General features: G+C 46.1%; 1 protein-coding gene across 1 annotated transcript in view; it reads left to right on the top strand.

The window, feature by feature from the left end:
* Positions 1-16,007, top strand: part of LOC311010466 (sodium/potassium/calcium exchanger 3-like) — a 139,770-nt gene that overhangs the window by 68,872 nt on the left and 54,891 nt on the right. The window contains exon 3 of the mRNA XM_084004971.1: positions 2,522-2,598. Coding sequence (XP_083861097.1) covers positions 2,522-2,598 — 77 coding nt within the window. The remainder of the gene's footprint in view (positions 1-2,521; positions 2,599-16,007) is intronic.

Below are 16,007 nucleotides of genomic sequence, written 5' to 3'. Positions count from 1 at the left end.
TATAGAAGTCTATGAGAAAATGGTGCTACTTCTCTCTGCTGGCCACCAGGGGGCTACTCCCCTCTGGTTGTATAGAAGTCTATGAGAAAATGGTCCTACTTCTCTCTGCTGGCCACCAGGGGGTGACTCCTCTCTGGTTGTATAGAAGTCTATGAGACAATGGTCCTACTTCTCTCTGCTGGCCACCAGGGGGTGACTCCTCTCTGGTTGTATAGAAGTCTATGAGAAAATGGTCCTACTTCTCTCTGCTGGCCACCAGGGGGTGACTCCTCTCTGGTTGTATAGAAGTCTATGAGAAAATGGTCCTACTTCTCTCTTGATGTATTATCTCAGTAAATATTGTAAACATGAGTTTATGGGCCCTAGTTTCGTGGCGCAGCGCAGGGCGGCGGAGCCGGCGCAATGCAAGTTTCGACACGCGCAGCCTTGTGCACCGTCAGTTTGGCAGTTTGGTGGATCGCCTGCGCCAAGATGGGTGTGGCGGCGCAGCAGGGGGAGGCGTCACAGATTCAGCTTGGCGTAGCGGAAGTTTCGTGGCAAAAAGCCTCGCCGAGACTGCGCTGAAAGCTCGCCAGCTCCGACCTGGTCTACTTTCGGCGCAAGGCGTAAATAAAGTCCATTCATTCAATGCGAATCACAGCTGGCGGAGTGGAAGTTTGGCTGACGGCGCGCAGTGCGCACACGTCACCGAGACCTCACAGTCAGATTTCCACATTTAAATGCAATACATAATCACAACAAACACTATTTAATGCAACTAATTGAATCAACACGTGAATTTATATCTATATAGATTGTCCCGTCACATCTGACGTCAGATCAAAGGCGGATGGCACGCGTAACGGAAACTCAGCCTCTCGGACCAAAACATCTCCCTCTCTCTCCTGTTTTTTATAATATGGGCATTGTTATTATTATGATACGCGCGCACAGCGCGTGATGCCCGTAGTGGGAGCGGCGGCGCTGCTTCTGTCATCGGGTTGTCAAGTGACGGAACTTGCACTGAACCTCCCCTAACGCATTAAAGGAGAGGAGAGGAGCTCATTTGATTGTTGAAGATCTGAATCGGCTGTATTAATCCCAGTCCACGCCTCGTCTCCTCCTCGTCTCCCACTCACGCCTTCTTCTCCTCCCTCTTTCCCACTTGCACCGGTGGGCGGGACGGGAGGTGTGTCTGCACGAGCCTGCGCGGTGCACGAAACTTGCAAAGTCCAGGCGGACACACCCCCGTCGGCGCGGCGCAGGTGCGCTGAAAGCTGACTGCGCCTGGTCTACGAAACTAGGGCCCAATGTCTCAATCTCTAGTTTCAAGTCTTCTTCAATCCAGCATGATGTTCATTTAGTACATTATGGTCCATTTAGAGTCAGACAGACCAGAAAGCAGGGGATGATTTAGGGGGCGGGGCTACCTTGTGATTGACAGCAGTTAATTACTAAGATGACTTTGACACTCAGCTGTAAAGTTGACCTTGAATTATGAAGCTAACTTTGTTAGCAGCGTCACACCAGAATCCAGAGGATCCAGATCCAGTAAGGGTGTTTCTCAGGGTGTCGCTCTGCTCCTTGTGTTCAACATTACAAAATGGTAACAATCTAAAGCCTCGGTTATGCTTCCACGTAGTGATCACGCAATGGCCTCGCAATGGCCACGCAGTTGCTTGGACGCAGTTGTGAGACCGTGATGGTTCTGCGTGGGGTTTACGTGTCGAAATGCAATTCAATGCCATACCGGTAGAGGGCGCTATGTTTTTTTGTAAAGACTGACCGACCGAGACTCTTGTGACGTATATCGTCTTTAGCCTCGTTATAGCCTATTTGTTTACCTTCCGGCTTTCTCCTAGTCACAGTGAACGATGGAGACCGATACAGAGAGACTGCTGGCGTTGGAGATCGAAATTTTAAAATTATAAAAAATGGAAGACTTTTAAAAATGGCGGTGTTTATGAGTGGAAACCGGAAAAGCGGTCACCAGCGGATGTAGTTTTTTGGGAGGTGCACATCAGGCCCTTGCGGTGGACGTAAGGGGGGTCCGCAAGGACGTAATGGGTCCGTAAGCCCCTTGCGTTGTGTCAACATGGAAGCATAACTTGGGCATAAGATGGGGAGGCCCACTTCTTATATCGAGTTTATGGGTTAAACTCCCACCACCGGCCTGCCGCTCTCCTTTGCTCTCCATTCCACTTGCTGTACCCTAAATATACCTTGCTCTATATTTATAATGCTTTCTCTCCTCTTTGTCCACGCTTTTTCCACCTTTTGCTCACTTTTTTTTCTATTCCCCATGGCTCCTCTCGCCGCTCTCTGAGAAAGCATACTCATACACAGTCGTTGGCAGGGCACAGACTGCCACACACATTTGGGGCAAGATACTCTCTGCAGGGCTCCTTGTCAGTACACATGAGTTCATTGGGTTTTTTGGGGGGGTTGAACCCTCTGTTTTGCATTGGAATTTATGTTCCCTGTACACTCTCCCATATACAGAATATGGCCTGCTCTAACCATAAGTGTTTGTCTCTTCCAGCTCTGCACGAGTTCCCTACAGACCTATTCACACACAAAGAGAGAACAGAAGGAGCTGTGGCCCTGCATGTTCTGTGTGTAAGTTACCCTTCAATATACAACTTTGCATTCATGTACGTGTGTGTGTGTGTGTTGACATGTGAGAATAATTGCCCAACACTGCATGAAAAGTCGGATTTTCATCCCTGTAAACGCCCGGAAATCTCCCTAATTTTCGGGAGTTAACGACAATTTACAGGCTGCGAACGCCGCGTTCGTCTGTGCCGAAAATGGTCGGAAACGAACCACAGCGTAGGCTCTAATTAGAATATGAATAGCAGCGAAACCGCGCCTGGCCAGAGATGGCTTGAATATCCTCACTCAGGATTGGATGAAACCACTAGTTTTAAACAAGTATAATCGCTCGTGATTGGTTGGCAGATCTGGTCATTATAAATGTAAAGCCAACCCACGTTGGCAGATCTGTCACTATTGGTCAACCTGATGAGTCATTATAAATGTAAACCCCCCCCCCCGTTGGCAGATGTGTTACTATTGGTCACACTGGGTCTTTTAAACAAGAATAATCACTAGTGATTGGTTAGCAGATCTATCACTATATATATATATACATATATATATATATATATTGTTATGGTCTGGCTCACAGGACCACAACAAAAACGATCAAGGGAGGATGGAGGAACGATAATAAAGATATAATTTATTTACAAATAATAGAATGTGCAACATAACCATAACCACACAGAAACCAACCGAAAAAAGGAAACAGTGGCTCGGACGGAGCTTCGCTGGCGGCAGGCAGAGAGAGAACGAGCAGACTGCAACTCTCTAATATAGACACAGGTCACAGGTGTTTCCCATCAGGGCCCCGCCTCGCCATCAGCCACTGCAGGGGGGAAGGGAAAATGCAGAGAGAGAACACATAGACCGGCCTGGGCCGTCACACCCCCCCCCATCAAAACAGGGTCCCACCAGGAACCCTGTGGACCAACCAGCCACAACAAAATTACAACAATAATAGATATATATATAGAGTACATTACCCAATAACCACAACATAATAGGCTATACATTACCCAATACCCAGTTTTCAACATGTGAGGAAAACACCATTTACTCCCAATTCTCAACATCACCTGCGTGACTCCCATCCCTCCCAGCAACTGGTACCTGGAAGCAATTTAAGAGAGAGAGAGAGAATACACAACAGAGAAGCAAAAAATCAAACAGGAGCACGAGACAAAGCGTCGGCCACCAAGTTGTCCTTCCCTTTAATATGCCTTATATCCAAAGTATAGGCCTGGAGAGACAACGACCAACGAATGAGCCTCTGATTTGCACACCGCAGTGAGTTCAAAAATGTGAGAGGGTTATGATCTGTATAGATCACCACTGGACCTGAGCCCACATACACTTCAAACTGTTGTAAGGCCCAAATGAGAGCCAAGGTCTCTTTCTCCACCACAGAGTAGTTCAGTTGGTGTTTGTTGAACTTCCTAGAAAAGAAACACACAGGTTTGTCAACAGCAACATCATCTTCTTGTAAGAGCACTGCACCAGCACCGACAAAACTGGCATCAACCTGCAACTTAAACGGCCCATCCAACCGAGGTGCAGCCAAAACAGGAGAGTCGCACAAAATCGCCTTGACATTCTCGAACGCCTGTTGACACAAAGGAGACCAGATAAACTTTACTTTCGCCTTCAACAGGTCAGTCAACGGCGCAACAACAGTAGAAAAATTGCGACAGAAACATCTGTAATAACCAACCAAACCCAAAAACCTCATCAACTCCTTTTTTGTCAGCGGTGGAGGATAATCAGCGACAGCCTGAACCTTCGCCAGCAGAGGGCGCACCTGGCCCTGCCCAACCTGCTTACCCAGGTAAGTCACTGTGGCCTGAGCAAACTCACACTTTGCCAAGTTCACAGTAAGCTGCGCCTCGGACAAACGGACAAACAGCGCCTGGATGCGGTCAATATGGACAGACCATGAATCAGAAAAAACGACAACATCATCCAGATACACTGCACACCCTTCCAGATCACCAACCACTTTATTCATCAAACGCTGGAAGGTGGCAGGCGCGTTTCTTAAACCAAATGGCATGACCTTGTAAGAATACAACCCAGCCGGAGTGACAAAAGCAGAGATCTCCCGCGCTCTCTGGGACAATGGGACCTGCCAGTACCCTTTTAAGAGATCGAATTTGCTGATAAACCTGGCAGAACCCACCTGATCTACACAATTGTCCATTCGAGGCAAAGGATAGGAGTCTGGTTTGGTTATACTGTTAACTTTCCTATAATCTGTGCAAAACCGCTGCGTATTATCCGGCTTTGGAACAAGTACGCACGGTGACGCCCAAGCAGAGGACGACGGTTCCGCAATGCCATTTGACAACATGTAAGCAATTTCTGCATCTATCAACACAGGCTTCTCTGCACTTACCCGATAAAAACGTTGTTTTATCGGCTTGGCTTCACCGACCTCAATATCGTGCTCCAACACACTGGTGCAGGACGGAGTGTCCCCAAACAGACAGGGACATTTTTGAATGAGGCCAACCAACTCTGTGCGCTGCGCCTCCGACAGATGCCCCACAACGAGATCCAAGTTTGCCAACATCTGGGAATTTTTCAACCGACCAGACATCACCGCAGAGTCAAGCTGAGGTAAACCATCCTCACAAAACCTGTCACCAGAAACATTCAGTGTGTTACCAACACAAACTGGATGCGCACCAACATCTGGCACAACATCAGCTGACTCACCCTGCGACGGACTCTCCCGAACATGGTACGGCTTCAACAAATTTACATGACAAAGTTGATTCTTTTTTCGACGATCAGGTGTGGAAATCAAGTAGTTCTGTTCTGACAGCTGCTTGACCACTGTATACGGACCCATAAACTTTGCCTGAAACGGTGACGTCACCAAAGGCAACAGCGCCACAACCTGGTCACCTTCAGAAAAATTGCGACACTCAGCTCGCCGGTCATAAATGCGCTTCATTTTCTTTTGGGCTGAGGCCAATTTTTCTTTCGCCAATTCAGTAGCGGCATAAAGACGATGTTTGAACCCATTAACATAATCAATTAGATTCTGCGGAGGTTCTGCCTCCTCCCAGCCACTCTTCAGCGCAGCCAGTGGACCTCTCACCGTGTGGCCAAAAACCAACTCATTTGGACTGAACCCCGTGCTCTCTTGTGTAACCTCCCTCGCTGCCAGCAACAACCACGGCAAACCTTCCTCCCAATCAGCATTCAACTGCACACAATAAGCCCGCAACAAAGATTTTAATGTTTGATGGAACCGCTCCAGTGCTCCCTGGCTCTGTGCGTGATATGCCGAGGACTGGTTGTGCGTGACGTGTAGTTGTTTCAACACTTGAGCAAACAGGTGCGAGGAAAAGTTTGACCCCTGGTCACTTTGAATGATCCTTGGAATACCAAATATAGAGATGAACTGGCTGAGCGCACGCACCACCGCCTTGGCTGACAGCGTGCGCAACGGATACGCAGCAGGGTACCTGGTACTTTGGCACATCACCGTCAACAAATACACTGAACCAGATTTAGAGGGGGGAAGAGGACACAATCAATTATCAGATGTTCAAAAGGTTCACATACTGCAGGAATGGGACACAACGGAGCCACTTTAATTACCTGATTCGGTTTTCCTGTCATTTGACAGGTGTGACACGTTTTTATGTATGCTGAAACACTTTTCTTAACCCGTGGCCAGAAAAATGTACGCAGGATCCGGTCATAAGTTTTTGCTACGCCCATATGACCGGACTCATCATGCGCAACACTGAGAACCACATCACGGAATTTTGACGGTACCACAACCTGATACACTGGTTCCCCCATGAAACCCTCTCCGTGCGGCACCCACTTCCTCAGCAACACTCCTTTCTCCACAAAATAACCCTGTGCCAGGTCCTTTACCTCACCCACAGGACGCACAGACTCAAACAGCTCTGCCAATGTGGAGTCAGCCTTCTGTTCCTTCACCAAGTCACTGCGAGATATAGAAAATGGAGAGTTAGACACACGTGACAACAATGATTCAGCAACAATGAGTTTTTGGTCAGCCTGATCCGCGCCACCGGCGTCCGGACCAGCTCTCATCATTGCACGGGTCACAGCGCATGCCTTAAACACCTCCGGGAACCTCTTCTCGTTTTCATCTGGCCCCCGAGTACCAAGCGGTACCGGGACAACCAGCGGACGAGCCGGCTGATCCGGCCAGACACGGCCCCCTGCAACATCGTTCCCCAAAATGACCTGGATCCCTTCTACAGGCAAAGCAGGGCGCACACCCATGTTCACTATTCCACTGAACAGATCAGACTGTAGGACCAGTTTGTGTAATGGCACACGAAAAACTGACATCCCCATGCCTCTTATGGGAACAAAAGAACCCGTATCCGACCCCTCGGAAACGGCAGAGTAGACCCCACAATGAACGAATCAAATGCCGCCGTATCCCGCAACATTATCACCGGGACTTTGTCCTGGCTGCCCACCAGAGACACATAACCTTTTGAAACAAACGGCAAAAATGATTTCAAATCAGGATTCCACCGAACTGACGACGGAACATCTCCACACTGCCTCACATCACCAGAAACGGGCGCAGCCATGGCAGCTGGCTTCACAAATCCGCCACCAAACTTAGTGCGCGTTTTACGCACAGGGCACTCGTTTTTCCAGTGTCCTTTTTTGTGACAGAAATGACAAAAATCCTCATTCTCGCGGCCCCGATCTGGCAGCCAACTGTTATGACCCCGATCATTCCTCCGAGCCGGTGAAAACCCAGCTCGAGGCCTGTCCCAGGAGGACACACCCCCCACTGGACCATCAGCACAGACAGGGAAATCTCCTCTGCCTCTCTTATGTGTCAACAAGTAATCATCAGCAAGCGCGGCCGCCTCCGCCGCCGTACTCACTTTCTTTTCACTGATGTACATTGCCAACCTCTCAGACACTGAGTTTTTGAACTGCTCAAGCACAATCAGGTCACCCAGCCCAGCAAAATCTGTTACACCGGCAGCTGCACACCAGCGGTGAAAATGCGTTCCCAACTCACGTGCAAACTCCAAATGAGACTTGTCCCCTTTTCTCCAGCTCCGAAACCGCTGTCTATACGCCTCCGGAACGAGCTCATAACTTCTCAAAACCGCAGCTTTAACCTTTGAGTAGTCACCGCTGTCAGACGCCGGCAGCGAGGAAAATGCTTCCTGCGCGTGCCCTGTCAACACACACTGTAACAACACGACCATGTCCGCGTTGCTCCAATCTCTCGTATTTGCTACACGCTCAAACAAGACAAAAAACGTGTCCACATCTCTTTCATTAAACTTCGGGACTAACCTTAAACTACTCAAAATATCACCGGAGTCACCACTTCGACCCCCAACAAATTTACCGTCGCTCATAAGATTCAACCTCTGAGTTTCCAAGTCCAATTTAGTCAACTCAACATGCTGCCTTACTTTTTCCAGGGTCACCGCCTTCTCCAAATCAGCCTTTTGCCTCAGCTGCTCCAATTCCAGTTCCTTCTCTGTCTCTAACCGGAACCTTAACGTAAGCAACTCCTTCTGTTGTTCAAACATTAACTTTGAGTCTGCAACCTGTGCACTGACACTACCGGCAGCCTTTCCCTCCGCAGGTGGCCCCGACGCACACGTCAACACACCCTGATCATACAAATTCGCCAACACAATTGCCTTCACATTTTCTTTCAACCTTTTATCAGAGACATATCTTATAAACCTCAGCGAGTTTCAGCAATTGCTCCTTTGTGCACTGCTCCACAAATTCCTCTGAAGGTGCCCTCACAAAATCCTCTACTCCTGCCATGATAACAGACGTGCAAAGACAAACTCACCAAGGAAACAAAAAAGAAGACACGATTATGGCCTCAATCCCAGCGGATGAACCCCCCCTAACTGCCTATCCATTTCTACCTAAACTCAACCCTAGTCTTCAGGGGATACTGATGGCGGGTACTTACGCACTCTCTACCACTAGTGTGACCAAGCGACCAGCAAGCTGGCAACCCGTCCGCACTATGGACGTGCTCCCGAGACAACCGCTCCAACCACTTTCACCACACACTACAGTGGCACCACGAAACCCAAAGGGGAAACGCGCTTAACCTGCCGGGGAGACACCACACTGATTGCGAAAACGAGGCCAACACGCAACTTCTCCCTGTATCCTCCTACACAAACACACTCACGTCTATCACAGCCACATACTTAGCCCAAAACAATTCCTCTCCTCCTACAATCCTCACCTACGAGCGTTCCGACGGGGAATCCCTCACGGAACCCCCGGAATGACGTCACAGCAATCAACGCGCGAACATCAAACAAAGCGCTTCGCAAACATCAATCATCAATCTCCGCAGAAGCAACATTACGCAACAACTTACACCAATAGGACGAGCCCCCATTTGTTATGGTCTGGCTCACAGGACCACAACAAAAACGATCAAGGGAGGATGGAGGAACGATAATAAAGATATAATTTATTTACAAATAATAGAATGTGCAACATAACCATAACCACACAGAAACCAACCGAAAAAAGGAAACAGTGGCTCGGACGGAGCTTCGCTGGCGGCAGGCAGAGAGAGAACGAGCAGACTGCAACTCTCTAATATAGACACAGGTCACAGGTGTTTCCCATCAGGGCCCCGCCTCGCCATCAGCCACTGCAGGGGGGAAGGGAAAATGCAGAGAGAGAACACAATATATACATATATATATATATATATATACACATATATATATACACATATATATATATATATATATATATATATATATATATATATATATATATATATATATATATATACACTCAACAAAAATATAAACGCAACACTTTTGTTTTTGCTCCCATTTTTCATGAGATGGACTTAAAGATCTAAAATTCATTCCAGATACACAATATTACCATTTCTCTCAAACATTGTTCACAAATCTGTCTAAATGTGTGATAATGAGCACTTCTGCTTTACTGAGATAATCCATCCCACCTCACAGGTGTGCCACATCAAGATGCTGATCTGACATCATGATTAGTGCACAGGTGTACCTTATACTGCCCACAATAAAAGGCCACTCTGAAATGTGCAGTTTTGTCTCACAGCAAAATGCCACAGATGCCACAAGCATTGAGGGAGCGTGCAATTGGCATGCTGACAGCAGGAATGTCAACCAGATCTGTTGCTTGTGCATTGAATGTTCATTTCTCCACCATAAGCCGTCTCCAAAGGCGTTTCAGAGAATATGGCAGTACATCCAACCGGCCTCACAACCGCAGACCACGTGTAACCACACCAGCCCAGGACCTCCACATCCAGCAGGTTCACCTCCAAGATCGTCTGAGACCAGCCACTCAGACAGCTGCTGAAACAATTGGTTTGCATAACCAAACAATTTCTGCACAAACTGTCAGAAACCGTCTCAGGCAAGCTCAACTGCATGCTCGTCGTCCTCATCGGGGTCTTGACCTGACTCCAGCTCGTCGCCGTAACAGACTTGAGTGGGCAAATGCTCACATTCGACGGCGTCTGGCACGTTGGAGAGGTGTTCTCTTCACGGATGAATCTCGGTTTACATTGTTCAGGGCAGATGGCAGACAGCGTGTGTGGCGTCGTGTGGGTGAGCGCTTTGCTGATGTCAATGTTGTGAATCGAGTGGCCCATGGTGGTGGTGGGGTTATGGTATGGGCAGGCATCTGTTATGGATGAAGAACACAGGTGCATTTTATTGATGGCATTTTGAATGCACAGAGATACCGTGATGAGATCCTGAGGCCCATTGTTGTGCCATACATCCATGAACATCACCTCATGTTTCAGCAAGATAATGCACGGCCCCATGTTGCAAGGATCTGTACACAATTCTTGGAAGCTGAAAATGTCCCAGTTCTTGCATGGCCAGCATACTCACCGGACATGTCACCCATTGAGCATGTTTGGGATGTGCTTGACCGGCGTATACGACAGCGTGTACCAGTTCCCACTAATATCCAGCAACTTCGCACAGCCATTGAAGAGGAGTGGACCAACATTCCACAGGCCACAATTGACAATCTGATACACTCTATGCGAAGAAGATGTGTTGCACTGCATGAGGCAAATGGTGGTCACACCAGATACTGACTGGTTCTGAGTCCCCAGACCCCCAATAAAGCAAAAAAATGCACATTTCAGGGTGGCCTTTTATTGTGGACAGTCTAAGGCACACCTGTGCACTAATCATGATGTCAGATCAGCATCTTGATGTGGCACACCTGTGAGGTGGGATGGATTATCTCAGCAAAGCAGAAGTGCTCACTATCACACATTTAGACTGATTTGTGAACAATGTTTGAGAGAAATGGTAATATTGTGTATCTGGAATGAATTTTAGATCTTTAAGTCCATCTCATGAAAAATGGGAGCAAAAACAAAAGTGTTGCGTTTATATTTTTGTTGAGTGTATATACATATATATATACACACACATATATTTATTTTTATTTATTTATATATTTATAAATATAAATATGAATGAATTTATTGAGGAAAGGAAAAATTGCCAGGAGGAAGTATTCAAAGAAAGAGCTTTATTGACAACACAACACACAACTGTACAAATTTGCCCACACAACAAACAAATGAACTGGCGACATTCTGTCCGAATTTGGTCAATTTTACAGCCGCCTGCGGTGCGTGGCCCTGTACTTGGGAGTCTTCTCTAATCGCGACTGTAGAGTCGCACAGAGCTCGGTGAGCTCCTGGCTACGAGAGGATGGAGGTCGCACAATCCATCCAGACACCCCGCCAACGACGCCGTCCTCCTCATCAGACATCATGTCTGTGGTGGCGCACTTCCAACGGTCCACCTCATCGCCAGCAAGCACCCTCCGTCTCGCTTCCAGCAGCTGTAAAACAATCAATAAAGACAATCAGTACTGCGCAATGCACTGCGCATGGACACAACACATCTATTAATGCTCCTGAAAAATAGGTTTAGGTAGGTTTGGTCACATTGACCAAAAACGGATCTAATAAATCTAATAAGTCTTACCCTCTTTCTCCTGGAACGACTCCGAGCTGACCTCTTCACAGCTTCCGCCTGCGATGCGAGATCAGGCTGTGTGTGTCTGAAGCTCCTGCGTACCGTTTCATAGTATGTCTTACAGGCAGCTGGAAAACAATTAAATGAGTGGTATGAATAAGAAAACTTAAGTCACAGTAAAATTAAAACAAGGAAGAAGAAAACAGTAAAAGTTACTTACACACAATGGCGTCACTATCAGCGTCATAGAAATCCGGACTTGCGGACAAAGCTCCGAGCAAGTAAGAGGTCACAGCTTCGTTATGAGGCGAGGTTCGTCTGTGAAAACAAAATGAACAGTTAAGATCGGTATCTACTGTTAACGCATCTATTTCCTTATACAGCAGAATGAAAGCATATTCTTTAAATCGTACCCTTGCTCCGGTTTGTAGCGCCTACAATTCGTCTCCGAGTTTTGAAGACGGCGTACTGCTTCCTGTAAAAGACCAACAACATACACTTAACAAAGCAACTTAACGTTACACTGGTTCTCTCTCTTGTTCTTTTACAAGGCTACTATGCTACTTTTAGCTTGGACTATTAGCTTTTAAGCTACTTTTAGCTTGGGCTTGCTTTGCTAATTTTAGCTTAGCTAGCAGTCACCGAACATATTCTTACCGCAATCTTGGGATTGTTCACCCGTCTTCTCTTCTTCGAGTTAACGTTAGTCTCTTTAAGGAAGGACTTCTGTCTTTCAAGGCGTTCCACGGAGAACCTCGTCCACTGCTTACTAACAGAACAGATGGGTTCCATGTCCATAGTTCCACGGTGGTGATGGGGGTGACAGCGACGAAGCCCAGCCACTCCAGCAGTCCTGGGACATCCTCAGAGGCAACAGCAGTCCTGGATATAAGAATTATAACATTTAAACCACATTTTCTTAAGTGAAGCCTCTCGGAGCAGCATTCCTCCTGCCGGTGAACTTCTCCTCATCGTTCCCTCCACTGAATGAGGCGCCCGGTGTCTGCATCCGTCCCTTTAACGGACAACGGTGCACGGCGTTATTAATCACCGTTAGTAAATATATAACCACGGTTTAACATAAGCACTATATTATTAGTTAACGTCAGTAAAAACGGCACATTTTCCGCTTCGCTTGCGCTCGCTAACCCCTATGGTAAATTACCGTCAGTAGGCTAGCCGCCTGGCAGGACCTTCGATTCGTAACGTTAACGTACAATGCCAACAACAATAAAGTAACGTTCATTATCAATACGATTTAAAAGTCAGCTGGAAACATAAAAGTCATGTTACAGTATACTTACATGTGTACGCGGTTTGTGTCGGGCTGTCGCCAGAATCACCGCAGTCGTCCGCCATTATCCAAAACTTTTCAGAAGTCAGACGAGCCGCAATGCATTTTGGGGAAGTTGAGTAGATTTAGCAAGGACATTTAGAAATTCTTGCCAATGCAGTATACATCCGGGCATTTCTCGCGTACACAAATTCACATACTATTGTATGTGAACGCACTACGTACTCAAATTTACGTCACAATTAAGTACGAGTAGGACGTTAGTATGGCATTTTGAACACAGCCGAGATCTATGATCTATGAACCCATCCTTGACCCTCTAGCAGAACTACGACCAGCCATTATAAAGCAGTTTATAGTTGTTAATGTTGTGTCAAAAGGTACTGCATTTAAACATGTTATTGCGCAAGTTTCCTGGCTTCATCCCCATCCGGACAGACATTTTTATGGAAAGCCAATAGAAGTTTGGAGCTTGCAGGGAACAGCCACGTCATACCCAGCATCATTTCTGCCTGTTGAGCGCTTTGCTGGGAGATGTGTGGTTAACACATCCACTGTGCATTTAAGCAAGACCAAAGAAAGGGTCACTGTAGTCATGCCACTATGCACAGTGGTTGAGCTCTAGGAGACTGTGATGTTGTTTGCATGAATGTACATTTTACCTTTGTGGCAAAGCCTGATTAAAAGTAATTGTTGAAGCAAATTGTTTTGTGTATCTTTGAATGAAGATGAAATGAAGTTATATCTTTGAATGAAGATGAAATGAAGTTAACACCTTTCAGAAAAATGTCACCTGGGGTAAAACTCCCCCTGCTACCCTGATTTGCATTTGTATAGCTCACAGCATTTTCATTTACATGTTAAAGCCTCCCCTAGGATTACGGGGAGGGGGGTCATGGGGGGACAACTGCCAAGCAAGGCCCACGTCAATTCCCGGCAATTCACGTCAGTTTTCGGTGTTTCCTGCAAATTGCCGTGTGCAGTCGTAAACCTTAACTTCCACGGCAATTTACAGGGCCGCTAACTGACGAAAATCCCACTTTTCATGCAGTGCAAGTGACCTTTTACATCACATCTGTGAGGATACGGCTGCTGATATTCCTATCATCATCAAGTATCATGAAAATATCAAAACCCACAACAAAAATATGCTAATAACAGATATTGTGTGTGTATCCAAGGTAGGCTTGGGCGGTATCTGTTTTTTCATACCTTCATACCTTCCTGACTTTTTACCATGGTATACATTATATGTGGATAATGATGCTGTATGATGGTATATGACATGGGTGGTGTGGTCACCTTAAAAGCCAGCCTACCATGACACTGCACTGCTATGCTCACAGCTACAACGTTGCTGATAATTTAATATTCCCACCCCTTTCTCTGTCTCTCTCAACCACACAAACAGCAGGTACCAATGGTACCGACAATCAGTGGGCTGAAGAGAGCAGATGATGGTTGCATCCTGTAACTATAAACTAGGGATGTCAACAGTTAACCAGGATGTTTTTGACTAAATGAGCGGTTACGCAAGTTGGTTCATAGATTAATTTCTAACCTCATTGCACACACACCGGGCTCAGCGTCAGTGAGCTCGTCGTAGTCTCGCTCTAATCTAAGAGCTAATTCAAGAGCAGGCTTGAAAGCAGACAAACAAGTATAAAAAAATGGCTGATATCCATTCCCAATCAGCTGATATTCATTCTAAATTGTTTAATCAGTGGTCTCTAAAGGCTGATCTGAAGAGCTGATCAGATGAAGCATCGATTCTGATTTGAAACCTTTTCAGTACTTGTTTGTCTGCTTTAAAGCCTGCTTTTTAATTCACTCTGAAAGCGACACTACAGTGAGCTCCATATAATCTGCTCAACTGACCAACTGGCTGACACACAGGAACCGGGTTCAGGGTGCCAGAAGTGTGGAGCTGGTACCAGTACTGGAGGGACAGCTGAAGGCCTGACTGAGGCTGGAATGCACCTTCTATAAAAGGATGGACAATGTGCCGGCTTTCAGCTGAATATGGACTGTTGGGGGGTTTGATCCTCTGTGGGGGAAATGGAGACTCAAGTTCAAGGCTATGATGAAGCTCTTATATGACTGGCAGAATGTTCCAGTACATGGTGACCCATGTTGTGTTGTGATGACTGTAATGGAAGCTCATGCCAACAATGCAGTGTCTCTGGGGAACTACACAGAGCACTAAGGTCTACAGGATGGACCAGCATAATTCTGACGTTATAGGAAATGTCACTACTTTGAGTGCACCCACCCTCTGAGTTAGCCTTTTTCCAGCTGCACAAGGGTAAATGGAAATATCCTTTTCTAGGATGCTTAGATATTAACATAACAAAACCCCAAAAATACAGTATATCATCACAAACCTTTTCCTTGTGACGTCTAACCTTTCATATAATGTACTTGTCATTTCACAGCAGGTGTTACTCTACTTGGCTCTGTGGAGAGAACTATGAATTTTAAGAAAGACAATTAGGGCTTGTACCTGCAGAGTTCTGATCTAATCACCTTTCCATCTTTGGAAACTCACAGAATGCATGTGACGTACAGTATGCTCAGTGAAATTCAGTGAAAGTTGTAGGATGTGAGCCAAGGAAAAGGCTCTCCTCCCAGCCTTAATATGTTGCAGGTAAAGTTAATTTATTCACCAATGCATTTAACTAAGGCATTAAACTAGGCATTAAATAATCGATTTAACATGTTGGGTGTGAATGTTCATTCTTGACCTTGGGAACAGAAAATACTCTTCATTCTTCATTTTATTCAGCATCTTTATTATCATTCAGATTGGTCTTCTTTCACTGCTTGTTTTTAATTATTGGATTCTTCAGTATGCTGACAACAGATTTAGTGTTTAAGGAAGCCCTGTGAGGCAAGTGAGAAAAGATATTTTGACAATCCAATTATCCATATTGTTTGCTCTCCTGTTTTAATGACTTAAGTAGAGGTGAAAATAGTTTTGTTAGGATAATATAACAAAAAGTTGTGAAACAGTTTTTTTGGATCAGTGTTTGTTGTTGCAATACTAATTTTGAAGTGCACCACTACCCCATCCTAAAATAATAATGTTTTCGTCTTAATAT

Source organism: Eutrigla gurnardus (genome assembly GCF_963514095.1).
Source record: "Eutrigla gurnardus genome assembly, chromosome: 3".
NCBI classification, from domain to species: domain Eukaryota; kingdom Metazoa; phylum Chordata; class Actinopteri; order Perciformes; family Triglidae; genus Eutrigla; species Eutrigla gurnardus.
Note: the sequence above shows the minus strand (reverse complement) of the source record. Positions and strands in the feature narration are given on the sequence as shown.